At 43.6% G+C, this 20,145-nt stretch overlaps 1 protein-coding gene across 3 annotated transcripts in view; it reads right to left on the minus strand.

Annotated features, from left to right (window-relative positions):
• Positions 1-1,215: 1,215 nt before the first annotated feature.
• The window catches only part of ZNF654 (zinc finger protein 654), a 53,967-nt gene continuing 35,037 nt past the window's right edge, over positions 1,216-20,145 (minus strand). For all 3 annotated transcript variants that reach the window (XM_068270667.1, XM_068270669.1, XM_068270668.1), the window contains 3 exons: positions 19,114-19,255; positions 14,056-16,552; positions 1,216-1,487 (listed from right to left, as the gene is read on the minus strand). In XM_068270667.1, the coding sequence (XP_068126768.1) occupies positions 1,477-1,487; positions 14,056-16,552; positions 19,114-19,255 (2,650 nt within the window). In that variant the 3' untranslated portion in view covers positions 1,216-1,476. The remainder of the gene's footprint in view (positions 1,488-14,055; positions 16,553-19,113; positions 19,256-20,145) is intronic.

Raw genomic sequence — 20,145 nt, forward strand, 5'->3', positions numbered from 1 at the left:
TGATTATTGTTCTACTTCTCACGTGTACACCACTTTGTATTGGTCTTTCATGTGGAATTCCAATAAAATTGATTCAAGTTTGTGGCAGTAATTTGACAAAATGTGGAATACTTTTGCAAACCACTAACTCACTCAGGCACAAGATTATCACTTTAAACTGGGGATTTCCATCCGAAGCTTGAGTTGGGATTACCGCTAAGGAGGGGGAGTTACACATTTAAGAGGGAAGGCTCTGGATTCCTTAGAACCTTCTTGGTACTCTCTGACTCCCCATGTTCCACCACCAAGCCCCCCGCGTTCCACCATCCGACTAATGTTGAAGAAGCATTTGGGTTTGCTCAAATGGCCAGGAAAAGAACATTGTGCACAGTATGTAGCTGTTCATCTTTGAAATACTTGAAGGCCCAAGTACTTCAGTAGCCTTCCGAGGAGACCCAAAGAAGCTGTCGGCAGGAACCCTGAACAGGGGCCTGGAGGTGCAACAAGGTGGCTCACAGAGGAACAGGAAGACTAAGATATCCAGAGCCTGGTTACAGATATCCTTCAACTACTTGACTAAGCAGCCTCATCATCTTTCCAGACAGAAGTGCCTTCAGGTGACCGCTTGATTTGTTTCAGTAAAGCTTCCGGATGAGAGGGTTCCTCCTAGCGCTGGTAGCTACAGAGTAGAGAGGACTATGAAGAATCTCAAAGAACGACTTCAGTCCAGCCTTGTTGTATAAGACGTGGCTACAGCAAATCTGCTAACAGTGGGCCATGCAGCAACGCCTTTACTTCTGAACCTCCAGGACCACTATAAAACCTTTTATCCGTTTCAGAAACTCTTCCTCAACTCTTCTCTCCCAGGATCCTCTGTTAGAACACACCTGAACTACGGCCCAGCTCAAGGCAGAGTGGAGCTAGTCCCCGTATCTTCTACGTTGACCTTCGCATAAAAGTATCTAAATATTTGTCATTTCTCAACCATCTCTTCTAAATTTAGACTCTCCTTGTAATGGATATCCTTGCGTTTACTTAATTTCCTTTCTTCACATTTCATCGGTTGCCTCTTTGTGGGCTGGTGCTTAAATTTAATTCTTATTCAGCATGAGGGAAACATTTTTAAGTTATTCTCTCTTGACTGTGGTCTTCTTTTCGACATTAAGCATCACAGAAAGAAAGGCTGAGATGTTCTAATAAATGGCATGCTCAGAGGAATGTCAACAAAGGCAGATGTGATAAATATAAAATATTTTATTCAAATCACTCATCAAGGCAGCACACACTTCAGAAATTACATGGCACTCTGATTTTTTTTGTTTTTGTTTTTTCCTGTTCTTGTGAAAGTGAACATTTTTCTCTTCCGGCCATGAAATATACACACCTAGCACTCCACAAGTATGTTCAGTAAAAAGTATGAAAGCTGGTTAAGTCCTATTAAGGCCAAATTGAGACTGGAAAAACGGGGCCGTTTCTGAGTTTTCTTGTGCAATTTTTTCACCAGGCACCTGTGAAAAGAAATCAGGTTTGTAAATGAAGGCAAGTGTAAATCAACTTTAAACCAACAAAAAACATAATACAATACAGGCGACAGGGGTACAGTTAACAAACAAGACAGGGACTGTTGGTTCATTCTTAACCTGAATCCGTCCACTGTTCCTCTTCTATGCTGCCCTGTGCCTCTGCTCCCCTGTTCCGTCAGCATCCCCTCTGCCTCCAGTGTGTCCCTCTGTGCCACCTCTGCCCCCCACTGTCACCTCTGCTCCCCTGTTCACTCAGCATCCCCCTCTGCCTCTACTGTGTCACCTTTGCACCCCATTGTGTCACTGCTGTTCCCCTATTCCCTCAGCATCCCCCTCTGCCTCCACTGTTTCCCGCTGTACTATCTCTGCACCCTCTTTCCCGGTCCCCTTTTGTGCCTCTTTCAGTCCTAGTGATGAGCGTAATGTACTAATTTCACAACTACGATTATACACAGTTACGATTTTGAAATTGAATTCCACATAATCTACGCAAACTTCCAGAAGATACCAGTGCTGGATCGCAGGTTTGCTTTAAAAGAGTAACTGTCAGGCTGCAGAAGCTAATTTAAACCTCTATTCTCCTGTGTTAAACAGTTTAGAAGGAAGCCATAAAGCCATTAGTGAAGATAAAAATCTCAGTTACCTTTGATGTGTGCTTATCAGCAAGGCTGTTATAGACCCATAAGGACGCAAGCCGCATACTAAACTGCAAAGCATTCTGGGGCCCTCCCCTCGGCTGCTAATGAGACGTTACAGCAGCTTGTAATCAGTCCAGCGCGTAGCACTGATAAATCTCGGGCAGAGTACACTGCAGGAGTCAGCTATTGTTCCTAGCCACATGGCTCATTAATATTCACTGCACACTGTGTTGTTCAAGTACGAGCTTATCTGTGATCAGGAAGCAGGCAGGACATGATGACACATTTGACAGAAAAACATGGAGCCTGCCATGAGCTGTCAGGAGCATCTATCTCTGCATATACTATATACAAATTCTGTGAAATCCAAACGTGGACAGTGAAATGCATATGTAATGTAAGTACAGCCAATCTTTAGCTACTGATATATGTGTTTATTTTCTCTGAGACCTTATACCTAACAGCTCCTCTTAAAAATGTATAAAACACGTATGCAGAACTCGCTATATAGTATAGTGTCCTGCAGCAAAATATTTTTAAAAATTCTTAGAATTTTTTTTACTTTTTTTTTTTTATATAAAAAAAGGTTTTGTTTTTTTTAACCATTTCAGCCCGCAGGGATTTTTCACCTTATGCATCAGAGCAATATTCACCTCCCATTCTTTCGCTAATAACTTTATCACTACTTATCACAATTTATTGATCTATATCTTGTTTTTTCTGCCACTAATTAGGCTTTCTTTGGGTGGTACATTTTGCTAAGAATTATTTTTTTATAAATGCATTTTAACAGGATTAATAAGGAAAAAAAATTGAAAAAATTAATTCTCTCTCAGTTTTCGGCCATTCTAGCTTTAAAATAATCCACGCTACCATAATTAAAACCTAGGTATTTTATTTGCCCGTTTGTCTCGGTTATGACACCATTTAACCTTCCTGGCGGTAAGCCCGAGGTGAGCTCGGGCTATGCCGCGCAGGAGGATTTCTCAGGCCCTGCTGGGCCGATTTACTTACTTTTTTTTTTTTGCAACACGCAGCTAGCACTTTGCTAGCTGCGTGTGCATTCTGATCGCCGCGTCCCCCCCCCCCAGACCCTGTGCGCTGCCTGGCCAATCAGTGCAAGACAGCGCTGAGGGGTGGATCGGGACTAGAGATGTCGCGAACGGTTCGCCTGCGAACGGTTCCAGGGGAACTTTGGGGGTTCGCGTTCGCCTGCATCAGGCGAACTTTTGTGGAAGTTCGATTCGCCCCATAATGCTCTATTGAGCAAAACTTTAAGCCTCCATATCACTGTCAGCAGACACATTATTGCCAAACACACTGGTCTCACTGCTGTAAGCCCGCCCACCCTCCCTCCTCCAAGGAAGGTCCTTATACCATTTAACTCAGTTGTCTGCCTACACTAATTAGTTATGGGACAGCTGCTACACACTCTGCTAGGGAGATTTTAATTAGCCTCTTGTGGGTCTCCTCCCTCCTCCCCATCTACCCTTCTACCTATTCCCTCCTCCCTCCTACCGGCTGGGAATCAAACCCAGATCTCACTGTATGGTGGGCAAGTCACCCTAACCACTGTACCACTACAGTAGTAACTGAAGCTGGCCTAAAATTTACCATTTATGCTCAATGCAATAGAAACATTAGGTTGCTTAAAGGGAACCTTAACTGAGAGTGATATGGATGTTTCCTGTAAACAATACCAGTTGCCTGGCAGTCCAGCTGATCTTTGTGACTGCAGTAGTGGCTGAATTACACCCTGAAACAAGCATGCAGCTAATCCAGTCTGACTTCAGTCAGAGCACCTGATCTGCATGCTTGTTCAGGGGCTGTGGCTAAAAGTATTAGAGACACAGGATCAGCAGGCAATTCAGGCAACTGGTATTATTTTAAAAGGAAAAATCCATATCCTTCTCTGTTTAGGTTCCCTTTAAGGATTTGTAGCATAAAAGCCAACTCATATTGGCTGGGATTTGAACCTGGGTCTCACTGTGTGGTGGGCAAGCACACTAACCACTGTACCACAACAGTAGTAACTGAAGCTGGCCTAGCATTTACCATTTATGCTCAATACAAGAGAAAAAAGTAGACAAGACAAATAACATTTATATCACACTTTTCTCCTGGCGGACTCAAAGCACCAGAGCTGCAGCCACTAGGGCATGCTCTATAGGCAGTAGCAGTGTTAGGAAGACTTGCCTAAGGTCTCCTACTGAATAGGTGCTGGCTTACTGAACAGACAGAGCTGAGATTTGAACTCTGGTCTCCTGTGTCAGAGGCAGAGCCCTTAACCATTACACCATGCAGCCACTGCTTACAGATATGTAGCCAGACATGGCCTTGTCTTTTGTGTTCAACAGTTGTCCAAAGAGAACCCCAGATAGCCAGGTAGATTCATATCATAGAGTTCAAATCTTATCTCTGTCTGTTCAGTAAGCCAGCACCTATTCAGTAGGAGACCTTAGGCAAGTCTTCCTAACACTGCTACTGCCTATAAAGCATGCCCTAGTGGCTGCAGCTCTGGTGCTTTGAGTCCGTCAGGAGAAAAGTGTGATATAAATGTTATTTGTCTTGTCTACTTTTTCTCTTGTATTGAGCATAAATGGTAAATTTTAGGCCAGCTTCAGTTACTACTGTTGTGGTACAGTGGTTAGTGTGCTTGCCCACCACACAGTGAGACCCAGGTTCAAATCCCAGCCAATGTGTGTTGGCTTTTATGCTACAAATCCTTAAAGGGAACCTAAACGGAGAAGGATATGGATTTTTCCTTTTAAAATAATACCAGTTGCCTGAATTGCCTGCTGATCCTGTGTCTCTAATACTTTTAGCCACAGCCCCTGAACAAGCATGCAGATCAGGTGCTCTGACTGAAGTCAGACTGGATTAGCTGCATGCTTGTTTCAGGGTGTGATTCAGCCACTATTGCAGTCACAAAGATCAGCTGGACTGCCAGGCAACTGGTATTGTTTACAGGAAACATCCATATCACTCTCAGTTAAGGTTCCGTTTTAGCAACCTAATGTTTCTATTGCATTGAGCATACATGGTAAGTTTTAGGCCAGCTTCAGTTACTACTGTTGTGGTACAGTTGTTAGTGTGCTTGCCCACCACACAGTGAGATCTGGGTTCGATTCCCAGCCATGGCATGATGTAAACTGGTTTTTTAAATAGTATAATTCCCTGGCAGATGAGACCCTCCTCCCTCCGGTAGGAGAGAATAGGTAGAAGGGTGGGAGGAGACCCACAAGAGGCTAATTAAAATCTCCCTAGCAGAGTGTGTAGCAGCTGTCCTATAACTAATTAGTGTAGGCAGACAACTGAGTCAAATGGTATAAGGACCTTGCTTGGAGGTGGAAGGGAGGGCGGGTCCTCCAGCAGTGATGTGTATTTCACGAAATCAGGTGTGCCTCCAGGTATTAGAGCTCTTGAAACATGTTTTCTATCATTTTTCCAGTTGGTAGAAGTTTTTAAAATTTTCAAAGTTTGCCTCCCCATTGAAGTCTATAGCGGTTCGCGAACTTTTTCGCGACCCGAACCTTTTGCGGAGGTTCGCGAACCTAAAATCGGAGGTTCGCGACATCTCTAATTGGGACTCCCTTAGACGCCACGACGTCCGTGACGTCATCCCGCCCCGTCGCCATGGCGACGGGGGAAGCCCTTCAGGAAATCCTGTTCTTTGAACGGGATTTCCTGATCAAAGGTCGCCGGAGGCGATCGAAGCGGGCGGGGGGATGCCGCTGTACAGCGGCTCGCTACATGATTTAAAAGAAAAAATAAATAAATACAAATTTAAAAATAGCGCTGCGCTGCCCCCTGGCGGTTTCTAATAGACCGCCAGGAGGGTTAAATTTTGTCCCTATCACAATGTATGGCGTCAATATTTTATTTGGAAATAAAGGTGAATTTTTTCCATTTTGCGTCCATTACTATTTACAAGCTTATAATTTAAAAAATGTTCGTAGTATGCCCCCTTCACATGCATATTTAAAAAGTTCAGACCCTTAGGTAACTTTTTTTATTGTAATTTTTATTGTAATTTTTTTTTCCATTAACCATTTCCGGACCGCAGTGATAGAGATCTACGCCCTGTTTTGATGGGCTCCTGGCTGGCAGGGCGTAGATCTCTATCACCGGCGCCGCCGCTCCCCGCCGCGATCGCGCGCACCGAACCGGCTGCACTTAGCTGTCTTATGACAGCTAAGGCTTCCGGGTATCGGCAGGAGCCGTCACTGATTGGCTCCCTGCCATGTGATCGCTGTGAGCCAATCACAGCGATCACCCTCCGAAAGGCAACATAGTTGCCGTTCCGCCTCCCTCTCCGCCTCCCTCTCCCTGTCACTGTGGATCTTGTGTGACAGGGAGAGACGCACAGCCTGCAGCCGTGACAGGCTGTGCGATTTTAGTATAAAAATAAACTTTTATCCAGCTCTCCCCCCCCCCCATGTATCCCTTGATCCCCTCCCATATAGATCTATATATATTTATATATATAGATCTATATATAGATCTATATATAGATATAGATAGATCTATATATAGATATAGATAGATCTATATATAGATATAGATAGATCTATATATAGATATAGATAGATCTATATATAGAGATATATATATATATATATATATATATATATATATATATATATATAGATATAGATATATATATATAGAGATATAGATATATATATATATATATATATATAGATATATATATATATAGATATAGATATATATATATAGATATATATATATAGATATAGATATAGATATAGATATAGATATAGATATAGAGAGAGAGAGAGAGAGAGAGAGAGAGAGAGAGAGAGAGAGAGAGAGAGAGAGAGAGAGAGAGAGAGAGAGAGAGAGAGAGATCTCTCTCTCTCTCTCTCTATATATATATATATATATATATATATATATATATATATATATATATATAGATAGATAGATAGATAGATAGATAGATAGATAGATAGATAGATAGATAGATAGATAGATAGATAGATAGATAGATATTTTTTTTTTTACTGGATTGTGATTTTAACCACTTGCCGACCGCCCCTCGGCGGCAAAGTGGAGCCCGCAACGACCGCAATACGCCGATCGGCGGCGGCTCGTTGCGGACTAGCTGGCCGGGGATCGCACGCTGGATGTGCCCACCCGTGACGTCAACCCGCCAGCCAATTACCAGCGGCGGTGGGTTGTTAACCCCCGATCTGCCGCATGTAAAGCGGATAATACGCTTTGTAATGTATACAAAGCGTATTATACAGGCTGCCTCCTGCCCTGGTGGTCCCAGTGATTGAGGGACCACCAGGGCAGGTTGCAGCCCTCCTAGTAAGTACCCAAGCACACTGATCCTGCCCCCTGATCGCCCACTGCACCCATCAGACCCCCCCCTGCCCACCCCTCAGACACCTGTTTGCACCCAATCACCCCCCTAATCACCCATTAATCACTCCCTGTCACTATCTCAACGCTATTTTTTAGATTAGGTCCTAAACTGCCCCCTGGGGGCTCCTGAACACACCCCCCCCACACCCTCAGATCCTCCCTAGACCCTCCCCCCTGTGTACTGTATACATCTATTCTTCCCTATAATCACCCACTGATCACCTGTCAATCACCCAATCACCCCCTGTCACCACCTGTCACTGCCACCCATCAGATCAGACCCTAACCTGCCTTTTGTGGGCACCTGATCACCCACCCACACCCTCAGATTGCGTGCAGACCTACCCTCAGATCACCTCTGAAAGTGCATTGTTTACATCTGTTCTCCCCTCTAATCATCCACTGATCACCCATCAATCACCCCGTCACCACCTGTCACTGCTACCCATCAGATCAGACACTAATCTGCCCCTTGCGGGCACCCAATCACCCGCCCACACCCTAAATTAGCCCCCCAGACCCCCTCTGATCAACTCGCCAGTGCATTGCTTGCATATATTCTCCTCTGTAATCACCTACTGATCACCTATCATCCACCCCGTCACCCCCTGTCACCACTACCCATCAGATCAGGCCCTAATATGCCCCCTGCGGGCTTCTGATCACCCGGCCAAACCCTCACCCGCCCCACCGCAGTGACAGAAATTTTTTTTCTGATCACTGCTGGTACGACTTAATTGCCATGTCCAGGTCACGATTTGAGAACATTCCTGCACTTCAGTGCCAATACAACCTGTCATCTAAGAAGCCACCCTGCTTATGACCGGTTCCACAAAATTTGGCCCCTCATAGACCACCTGTCATCAAAATTTGCAGATGCTTATACCCCTGAACAGTCATTTTGAGGCATTTGGTTTCCAGACTACTCCTCGTGGTTTTGGGCCCCTAAAATGCCAGGGCAGTATAGGAACCCCACAAGTGACCCCATTTTAGAAAGAAGACACCCCAAGGTATTCCGTTAGGTGTATGACGAGTTCATAGAAAATTTTATTTTTTGTCAAAAGTTAGCGGAAATTGATTTGTATTGTTTTTTTTCACAAAGTGTCATTTTCCACTAACTTGTGACAAAAAATAAAATCTTCTATGAACTCACCATACACCTAACGGAATACCTTGGGGTGTCTTCTTTCTAAAATGGGGTCACTTGTGGGGTTTCTATACTGCCCTGGCATTTTAGGGGCCCTAAACCGTGAGGAGTAGTCTAGAAACCAAATGCCTCAAAATGACCTGTGAATAGGACGTTGGGCCCCATAGCGCACCTAGGCTGCAAAAAAGTGTCACACATGTGATATCGCCGTACTCAGGAGAAGTAGTATAATGTGTTTTGGGGTGTATTTTTACACATACCCATGCTGGGTGGGAGAAATCTCTCTGTAAAGGGACAATTTTGTGTAAAAAAAATCAAAACATTTTAATTTACAGAGATATTTCTCCCACCCAGCATGGGTATGTGTAAAAATACACCCCAAAACACATTATACTACTTCTCCTGAGTACGGCGATACCACATGTGTGACACTTTTTTGCAACCTAGGTGCGCTAAGAGGCCCAACGTCCTATGAGTACCTTTAGAATTTCACAGGTCATTTTGAGGCATTTGGTTTCTAGACTACTCCTCACGGTTTAGGGCCCCTAAAATGCCAGGGCATTATAGGAACCCCACAAGTGACCCCATTTTAGAAAGAAAACACCCCAAGGTATTCAATTAGGTGTATGGGGAATTCATAGAAGATTTTATTTTTTGTCACAAGTTAGTGGAAAATGACACTTTGTGAAAAAAACAATAAAAATCAATTTCCGCTAACTTGTGAAAAAAAAATGAAATCTTCTATGAACTCCCCATACTACTAACGGAATACCTTGGGGTGTCTTCTTTCTAAAATGGGCTCACTTGTAGGGTTCCTATACTGTCCTGGCATTTTAGGGGCCCTAAACCGTGAGGAGTAGTCTAGAAAATAAATGCCTCAAAATGACCTGTGAAATCCTAAAGGTACTCATAGGACTTTGGGCCCCTTAGCGCAGTTAGGGTGCAAAAAAGTGTCACACATGTGGTATCACCGTACTCAGGAGAAGTAGTATAATGTGTTTTGGGGTGTATTTTTACACATACCCATGCTGGGTGGGAGAAATATCTCTGTAAATGGACAATTGTGTGTAAAAAAATCAAAAGAAATCTCATTTACAGAGATAATTCTCCCACCCATCATGGGTATGTGTAAATTTACACCCCAAAACACATTATACTATTTCTCCTGAGTAAGGCGATACCACATGTGTGACATTTCTTTTGCAGCCTAGGTGCGCTAAGGGGCTCAAAGTCCTATGAGCACCTTTAGGCTTTACAGGGGTGCTTACAATTTAGCACCCCCCAAAATGCCAGGACAGTAAACACACCCCACAAATGACCCCATTTTGGAAACTAGACACTTCAAGGTATTCAGAGAGGGGCATGGTGAGTCCGTGGCAGATTTCATTTTTTTTTGTCACCAGTTAGCAGAAATGGAAACTTTTTTTTATTTATTTTTTTTGTCACAAAGTGTCATTTTCCGCTAACTTATGACAAAAGATAAAATCTTCTATGAACTCACCATGCCTCTTAGTGAATACTTTGGGGTGTCTTCTTTCCAAAATGGGGTCATTTGGGGGGTATTTATACTATCCTGGAATTCTAGCACCTCATGAAACCTGACAGGTGCTCAGAAATGAGAGAGATGCTTCAAAATGGGAAAATTCAATTTTTGCACCATAGTTTGTAAACGCTATAACTTTTACCCAAACCAATAAATATACACTGAATGGGTTTTTTTAATCAAAAACATGTTTGTCCACATTTTTCGCGCTGCATGTATACAGAAATTTTACTTTATTTGAAAAATGTCAGCACAGAAAGTTAAAAAAATCATTTTTTTGCCAAAATTCATGTCTTTTTTGATGAATAGAATAAAAAGTAAAAATCGCAGCAGCAATCAAATAGCACCAAAAGAAAGCTGTATTAGTGACAAGAAAAGGAGGTAAAATTCATTTAGGTGGTAGGTTGTATGACTGAGCAATAAACCATTTAAGCTGCAGTGGTCTGAATGGAAAAAAGGCCCTGGTCCTTAAGGGGTGAAAAGACTGCGGTCCTTAAGTGGTTAAACATTTTAATGGGTAATATTTTGATGTGGGAAATAAGCAGTTAATTTTTAATGTTATTATATGTGTAAATTGTAATGTAAAAAATATGTAGATGTAGCTTTACTATTTGGCCACAAGATGGCCACCTTCAGTTTTTTTTATAGTATAGCCAAGCTCAGTGGTTCCCTATCGGTAATGGGCACTCAGCTAATAATATAGGCAAGGGGCACCAAGGGATTAGCTACAGTAGGAGCCAACAGTTAGGTGATAGTTGAGAGCTATGGGTTTACGGTTAGTGTCAGGGGGGAGGTTAGTGTTTGGCATAGGTAGGGGAGGGTTAATGTGAGGAATAGCTTAGGTTAGGGAAGTCAATCGTACAATATTGGTAAGATCATTGATATTTTAGTATCAGCAAAATCACATATCACAAATTAACAGGCGCCTCTAATAATTGTGTGCCCCGGAAGTATTGTAGAATTGTGTACATTAACCCTCCCCGGCTCTATTCCCCAGCTAAGCTCAGGCTAGGTATCAGGAGCTGAAAGCGGTAAGCCCGAGCTCAGCTCAGGCTAGCTAAAACCGCCGCTCATGCCTGTTGCCTGGGTCCTGCGAGATCAGCGCTGGCCAGCGGGACCCAGGGTTCTCTACCCGGCCACCTGGATCCCCTTCACCTCCGCTCTTCTGGCCAATCAGCGGTGAAGCACCGTACGCGTACGGCCTCTGCCTGGATTTTGACTACTCTCTGCCTGCCGCCTAAGACTGATAGAAAAGGGAATAAGGTCCGAAAGGAATCACGCTTCTACTACCGAGATTGTGATGTCGCCCTCTGAGCCATTCCCGGTTTCAAAATATACCACACGTGGGAGGTGTATTCGGTACCAGTATATTTGTACATACAGTATAGTCTGGTGCTTTATTTTTACAGCTTCACTATTTTTTAAGCTTATTCAGAAGCAGTGGAGTGTTGTACCGTGTTAGCCATCAGTAAAAGCAAAGAGTTTTGAATCAGGAGGATACCATGTATTGGCTAACTTAGAGATCAATAAACAGTGAGCTTTCGGCTTATAAAAAGCCTTTGTCAAACCAGTCTGACGAAGGCTTTTCATAAGCCGAAAGCTCACTGTTTATTTATCTCTAAGTTAGCCAATAAATGGTATCATCCTGATTTAAAACTCCTTGCTTAAGCTTATTCATAAATTTAATTATTTCAACAATTTTGGCCTCGAATCATAAAAGGCTTTGCGGTAAAAAAAATCTGGGCGGGAAAAATTCGGTACTTTAGACTTCTGTGTGCTAATTCATAAAAATGTTTACAGTTGCGATAGATTTCGGCGATTTCCCGAACTAGGCTGGTGGTAACATGAGAAGCTGCCTGAGTTGATACATTTTCTCCTGCAGAGACGACGTTACAATAAAAGAGGCACCCCCAGCTTTCCTTTAGATGTGCATATTTTTAAACTGCCTCAGTTTGCCCTGAATCTGTCTATTAGTCTTTCTAAACAATCTATTTAATTGCCACAGCTTAGAAGAACTTCAAGAAATGTTACACATGCAGGCTTTCTAATGTAAAAAACATATGAAAACAGGTACCCAAAAGGTTTAAAAAAAAAACACAGCCTGGGGTATTCTGGAAGCCTGTTTTGTTTTGCTCTCACTGCTGCTGCCTGGTAGATCTGTCTCCATTAACTTTGCTGTTATCCGCACGCTTATCACCACCTGCTTATCACCTCTTCAAAGCAAGCGGTATTCTCTGTCCCAATACCGCCTGCTCTAATCTTTGTGAATTGACATTTAGTGACGTGTTGAGATAATCACCGCAACAAGGTAGTAATTTACCTCACTGCTCAGGAATTTCAGCTTTTCATGCGGTAACAGCTTTTATGAATTGACATTTTGCTAAGGGCTCGGGAAGGTCAGCTGTTTTCTGCATTACCGCATGCGGTAATGTTTTATGAATTATAGCCTTTGTGGTCTAGTCTTTTATTTATACACAGGATGTCTACCAGGCCCTTATTCTGATATATTTTGGTGAGTTAAGACTTAAGAATTGGAGGCCTAAAATTCTTGAAAAAAAATGTACCGGTCTTAGACCCATAAATTCAGACAAATGCACCGCCAGGGAGGTTCAAGTAATCCTTTAACCTCCCCGGCGTTCTATTGAGATCGCCAGGGAGGCTGCGGGAGGGTTTTTTTTTAATTAAAAAAAAACTATTTCATGCAGCCAACTGAAAGTTGGCTGCATGAAAGCCCACTAGAGGGCGCTCCGGAGGCGTTCTTCCGATCGCCTCTGGCGCCCAGAACAAACAAGGAAGGCCGCAATGAGCAACCTTCCTCGTTTGGCTTTCCTCGTCGCCATGGCGACGAGCGGAGTGACGTCATGGACGTCAGCCGACGTCCTGACGTCAGCCGCCTCCGATCCAGCCCTTAGCGCTGGCCGGAACTGATTGGTCCGGCTGCGCAGGGCTCGGGCGGCTGGGGGGACCCTCTTTCGCCGCTGCTCGCGGCGGATCGCCGCAGAGCGGCGGCGATCAGGCAGCACACGCGGCTGGCAAAGTGCCGGCTGCGTGTGCTGCTTTTTATTTGAGGAAAATCGGCCCAGCAGGGCCTGAGCGGCAGCCTCCGGCGGTGATGGACGAGCTGAGCTCGTCCATACCGCTCAGGAGGTTAAGGGAAAAAAGTGCTTCTGGGGGGTACTTGGCTCGGCAGGGGGGGGGGGGGTGAGTCTCTGTCTGGATTAATGAGGCTTCTCCCATCATCTTCAGCCTTAGGGGTCCAGTGCTGGCAGCCCCCGAAAAGCATGCACCAATACTTACCAATCCGCGCTCCTGCGCAGGCACAGTACAAGTTTCCCCTCGTTCTTCAATGGAGATAGCGGAGCCAGAGTCTGCCATTTCTGATGGAGCATGAGGAGAAGCTTGTACTGCACCTGTGCAGGAGCACAGATTGGTAAATATTGCCACACGCTGAGGCCCCTACTGCACCTGCACGCCCTCCGACAAAATTGTCGGCAGATTTTCGGGTGTCATCAGCGCTGGATCATGAAGAAGACAGGAAGCCTCATTAGGATCCAGAGGATTCCCCCTCCCAAGGTAAGTACCTCATAGGGGCACTTTTCCCTTACAAGTTTACTTTAAACCTTAGAAAGCCCACTTCCCCTCCAATCCTGTAACTAAACCATCCTAACCATCAACTCATTGTTACAAAAACAAATTTTGGCTAAATTATTCTCAGCCAGTTCTTCAGATTATGGTTTTTTACCTTAAACCTAATATTACTACCAAATGATAGAAGAATCCTTCATGCTTCAACATTAGGAATTAGGTTGCAATACCACATAATTTACTTACTTTCATCATCTGAGTCAAACCCAAAATACGACTGACATTTCTTTTGTGCTAGATGCTGTTTAAGTTCCTCCGAGTTACCATAGTTCGTCAAACACTTTCCACACCTCAGTTTCTCTGGCGGGGTGTCAGGAACCTTGCGGACCTCAACTTTGTGATCCTGGTTGCTTTTTCTACGTTTTGGCATGCTAATGTACTGTTCATCTAGATAACTTGAAGGCAGTGGCCTTCTAAAAGGATGCCCGCTAAACAAGGGCAAGGATTTATTCACTGGATTTGGTTTTGGAAGAACTGAAGGTTCATCATTTGCAGTGCTCGTTAGCTCAGAATCTTCTGCTGTGTTCGATTCCAATGTTCTGTTGGTGTCGGTTTCTGTTCTATTCTCCGTAGGTAAAGACTCACCGACTTGAGCAACAGTCTGTTCCTGCACAGTGCAACCACTGGAAACCACTGCAAGGGAAGCGGGTGGGGTCTCCTGAACCATATCCAAATTAATACTTGTTTCAGAAATATCATGACTAGTTTCAAAGGCCTGCTCATTTATTTGCACCTCCCCGTTAATTTTTTTCTCAGTCTGTTTATAAGTCTTTGGTTCGATGACATCCTTCCTTGATTTCCAGATGGGAACTGGTAAATCTGCCATTTCTTCCGGAACATGCTTTAATTTTTTAGTCTCCCTTGGAATAGTCTCTGTCTTTTTACTCTCGGTTTGTATAGTCTCTGCTTTTTCAGTCTTTGTTTGTTTGTTTTCTGCTTTTTTACGCTCTCTTTTTTTAGACACCGCTCTTTTAGTCTTTGCTTTTTTACTGGAAGCCATAAGCTGCTGATTACCTGCAGAGTCCAGCTGTGGAACGCTGTCCGTTGGAATAAAGCCTACAGGCTTCTCGTTGGGTAATGGCGTGCCGCCCTCTCCATCAGTCTGTTCATAGTGCAGAGCTTCATGCTCGTGAAGGAGCGAGATTTTTTCAAAAACTTCAGTGCAGTTCGCAAAGTCGCACTGAACTTTGAAGGTAGTGTGGCTTGCCTTGTGCTCTGAGAGCTGCAATGCAAACTTGAAGCTTTCAGTGCAGCCTTGCTGCGGACAACAGTAAACCTTGGGGTAGATGTGTCTCTTTAAATGGTCTATAAAATGCCTGGCGTTGGAGAACTTTCTCAGGCAGAACCGGCACTTGCCTTTATTCCACGCCATGATGTGCTGCTGTACATTTACGTCCATCGGGTGGGCTTTCCGCGCGTGCTTGTTTAATGCCCTTACCCGATCGAACAGACGGTTACACCCCTGAGCAGGGCATGGATAGGTAGTGTTGCTGTTAACAACAGGGTCTGATTTAGCATATAACGACCCGTTTAGCTTGATACATTCAGTTACGTCACCTTTGAACTCCTGTTCTACTTCCGTCTCACCAAATGCAGCAGCTATTTCATCAGCATTACTAACGTCAGAGGTGAATGACGTCTGGGTAGCTACCGAGTGATTTAAATGTTCTAGTTTACGGTCCTTATGTTGGTTTTTACCAGGAGTGACAAATTCCTTAGCAGGCTCTTCGAGGTCATCTGTGGTTAATCCTTCATTGCTAGAAATACTAGTGTTTCCATTTTGTAAAGTCAGCCAGGACTCCTCGGACAAGTTAACCTGGCTGTTATCTGAATACGACTCTATGGGACTGCCTGCGGAATCTGCAGACAAATTTGTCATATGTTGCCTTTGCAGTTTCTTTAGGTGGAACTTTAAATGTCGAAGCATGTTGATTTTGTTCCTGAACTTCCGAGCACACAAGACACATGTAAAGACGCCTCCTTCCTGGTGGGTCTGGGCATGCCTAAATATGTGACCACCCAAAAACTCTTTCTTACACAATATACAGGGATGCCAGGGAACATTATGCTCGTTCTTATAGGATCCTTGCACTACATGATTTTCCTTAGAATTGATAAGAAGTTTCAGCTTGTGGCTAGCTTCTTTGTGCTTTAATATTCCATTACGTAACCCCATGATAGAGTCCTCCAGAGGCAACGTTTGTTGGACCACATTGTCCAAGGGTTTTGGAGACATTGTATCCGTGCCAGCCTTATCCCCAAATGCTTGGTTCATGTTGTTTGAAGGTTCTGTTACAGCTAAAAGCGAGTCAGCGTTATTGCCAAGCAGTTGAATGCAGTTCTGCTGGATCATCTCGAAGTTCCAGAATTCTGGATCAAACAATAAGCCCCTCTTGAGGATTGGAAGCAATTCGAAGCGTACCCGGTTCTCCACACAGCTGTTAAACTCGTTGTAATCCTCATCGGAGCATTTGTACAAACGTTCCACATCCCTGTAGGACTCTACAGTCCGCTGGAGAAAGAATACAGACAGAGCGCAGATTCTGCAGATCTCCAAGTCGGTGGGGAAAAGGTGAGCGACAGCTTTATAAATAAGACATTTCGCTTCATTATCATCGTGGAGATCCAGTTGTAGCGCACATCCACACAGCTCCACAGAAAGCTGAACTCCGGCTTCACCAACCTGAAAAAGAAAAGAAACAATGAAGTGATTTCAACAAGAGTTCTATTTTATTTATTCTCATCAGGGGCGTAACTACAAATCATGGCACCACCTAGTAAAACTTTGATGGTTACCCCCGAAAGTTCACACAATTTCTCTTGCTTACCCCTGATGACCCTAAAAGAGACCATCTTGCAAGTGTCATAAAACAAGTGTAGATAGAAAGGGTTTTGATCCTTGATGGTTAACCGTAACCTCCAAGTATCTGAGTGAAGAGAGAGACCAGGAGCCCAATGGTGCAATATCATTGGTCAATTGTGTATAAGAATATTTGTGAATATTAGAATATTGTAGGTAATATACTAACAACGGTGGGTTGCAAAACTTGCACCCACCGTCTGAGCCTGCAGGGAATAGCTGTCCCCGCTCGGTATCCCGGGTTTGTTGGTGCAGAAGCTGGTTGGTCGCTCTCCTTTATTAGTGGTGAGAACTCCAATGAGTCCTCGTGACTAAGAACCCCAAGGGTATATGGATTATGCTAAAAACACTGGTGGAGACACCATTGATGATATTGATGATCGGTAATTTCAAGATGAGAAGTGTAATATCTTATCTTCTCAGAAGGACAAACCATTGGTTGATGGGAAAAGTATTTTTCCATGTAGTATAAGTAACGCGATTTACGGGTCTTGGCCTGGTTAGATGTTTTTAGCATAAAACAAATGTGGACATCAAAATATTCACACCTATATCAAGTGTAGCCACCAAAACACCCGACGGAGGTTTTGGTGCCCGTGTTAACATCAGTAATTAAGGTAAGTTTGGGTGCGTTGTGCAAACCATAAATATTTGATTTTTTTTTTAGTTTACAGCAGAAAAGCAACGCGGTAACCGGCAGGTATGTGGCAGGTGGACATTACGGTTAGGGATCGTGGGGGAGGGTTCAGTTAGGCATCAGTGTGTGTGGGGGGCAGTTAGGGTTAGGCATTGGTAGATGGAAGACTCTGTGAGAGAATAGCCTCAGGGATAGTAAAATATCAGTACAATTTATCAATATTTTACTATTGGAACTGTACAATAGTAGAGCATCTGTAATTTTATGGATATTCTACAAGCTGCTATTTCCGGCACCCAAATTTTACACGGCGCCCATTTTGCATGTACATCCCAAAGTGCATAGGTGCGGATCCGGTAGTTTGGGCACTGCGAGTAGTAGGCTTTTCAGAATCCTGTGTTAAATTTTGGCAATAGGGCGCCCCAATGACCGGCATTCGTTTTTTTTCCCGTCAGGGGGGGGGGTTGGGTTTAAGGTTAAGCACTACCAGGGGGAGTATGACAGTATTGCGTCCCATTGTTGGATTTCTACATGGAAGGGCCCGCAGAATATCTCATCTGGTCAGCTCTGAAGTACTGTAGTACTACTACAGACACATTGGGCTCAATTCTGGTAGCTATGGGAGGTAAATATTTTTTTGTAGGTAAAATACCTCATGAGGTATTTTCCTCTTCTTTTATCAATTCTGAAAGATTTTTCTCCATTTCCAAACATGAGGTAAAACATGAGGTAAATGCATAGAGTGAGGTAAAACATGAGGTATTTCAATGGTAAGCCTGCAGCAAATAAGTAATAGTCTTTAATTGTCTTCCAGTTAGGATAGTCTTTGGAAGATGTGTTTGTTTGTTTTTGAGGAGGGAAGGTGTATTTGATTATGTAGCAACCTATGAAAAGTAAAATTTATAGGCATCCATTATGAAAAAAAAAAAATCCAGCTCATTTACCTTTAGAGGCTGGGGGTGGGGGTTAGGAGCACTTTTAGAGGCTGGGGGGAGGGGTCAGCACTTTTAGAGACTAGGGGTGTGAGTACTTTTACTTTTAGAGGCTGGGGGTTTCAGCACTTTTACTTTTAGAGGCTGCTGGGGGGGCCTCAGAGCACTTTTAACTAGAGGAGGAGGGGGAGGGAAATCGGTATTTGCCACAGTTTTACTTAATTTTATAAAAAATAGAGGCTGTGAGTTGGAGCATTTTAACTTTTTAATGGCAATGGCAATGTTGAGGGGGGAAGGGCGCGGCAGATGAAGGATTGTACAGGATTTGGAGCACTTTTTCTTTTTTAAAACAAAATGGAAGCTGGGTGGGGGGGGGGGGAATTCGTTGGTCAGATCACTTTTACTTATTTCAGCAAAATATGGGGGCCCTGAACACAGAACAAGCTGAAAAGGCTCCATGTTATGCGACAGATATCACAATTCTGTCACAGCACTTCATTTATCATGTGATAGAGGTAGGTCTTATTATGTGAGGTAAAAGACATGCAAACACACCCCTTATTTCACTTCAGAATTCAAGTGTGAGGTATTTCACTACTAAATACCACACATTTGTAGTCGAAAATTACCACATGAATTACCTCATGAAATTACATGAGGTAAAACTTTACTTAAACTACCAGAAATCAAAAGTTTATTTTCCTCATGAAGTAAATCAAATTCCATGAAGTAATTATCTACTGAACGCTACCAGAATTGAGCCCATTTTCTCTGGCTTATTGAGTAGATACACTTGTACGCCCGGCAACACTTACCTCATCCCTGATGACTTTCATGAAGGGAAATATAACTTTAACATTGGCAGCGATCCTCAGCATGTTGTAGCATTGTTCAACAAATGCTTCCTGTGAGGGGTTCGTCTTTAATTGAAGCTTGCTCCAAATAAAAACCAGTTCCCTGCAAATAACAGAACAGTGTGATGTGTGACAGACCTCTTTATGGAACAGTCATTCAGTACATGTAAGAAATTGTAAATGTTTTGCTGTAAATTCAGTACAATGGACACTGCTCTTCAGATGTCCATGGGACTGCTCAGATATTTAGTAAAGTATACAGGCCCAAGGCAAGGCTCAGGTAGGAAAAGCCTTACTTGCCTAAGAGAAGGGAAGCCTCCTATAAAGACTTTCCGCGCTGTCCTCTGGTTCCTTGTCCCCGTCACCGTCACCCCCCCCCCCCCACTTTCCAGCCTATGACAGCCGATCGCTGCCATTGGCTGGCAGCGGGAGGGGTAAAAAAAAAAAAAAAAAAAAAAAAAAAAAAAAAAAAAAAACAAGACAACTTTTTTTTCCCCAAAAAAATAAAATACACTTTGCAGGAGCGATTAACCACTTAAGCCCAACTGGACGAGATTTCTCGTCCAGTTGGACTGCGCGCACTCTCGCGGGTCGCGCGCGCGCCCTCCCGTGCGCGCCCCCGCTGCTGGCCGCTAGCCCACCGATCAGTGAAAGGGATTATAAATCCCTTTCGCTGATCGGACCCCCCCGGAGAAAAGCCGACAGCGTCTCTTCAGACGCTGCGGCTTTTCTGAGCTCTGGTCTCCTTTCTTCTGCCTGGGAGCGAGATCGATCGCTCCCAGGACTTTTTGATTCTGGCCATCTTGTGGCCAAATAGCAAATTACACCCAAAAAAAAAAAAAGTTTTAAGAATAAACCTATAAATATATTAAAAAAAAAACCTGTTTACCTCCCACACCAAAAAATACCCACATACAAGTTTAAATTAAAAAAAAAAAAAAATACTACAATAATAAAAAAAAAAAAAAAAAACAAAGTTACCTAAGGGTCTGA

Source organism: Hyperolius riggenbachi, chromosome 2 (genome assembly GCF_040937935.1).
Source record: "Hyperolius riggenbachi isolate aHypRig1 chromosome 2, aHypRig1.pri, whole genome shotgun sequence".
Lineage (NCBI taxonomy): Eukaryota > Metazoa > Chordata > Amphibia > Anura > Hyperoliidae > Hyperolius > Hyperolius riggenbachi.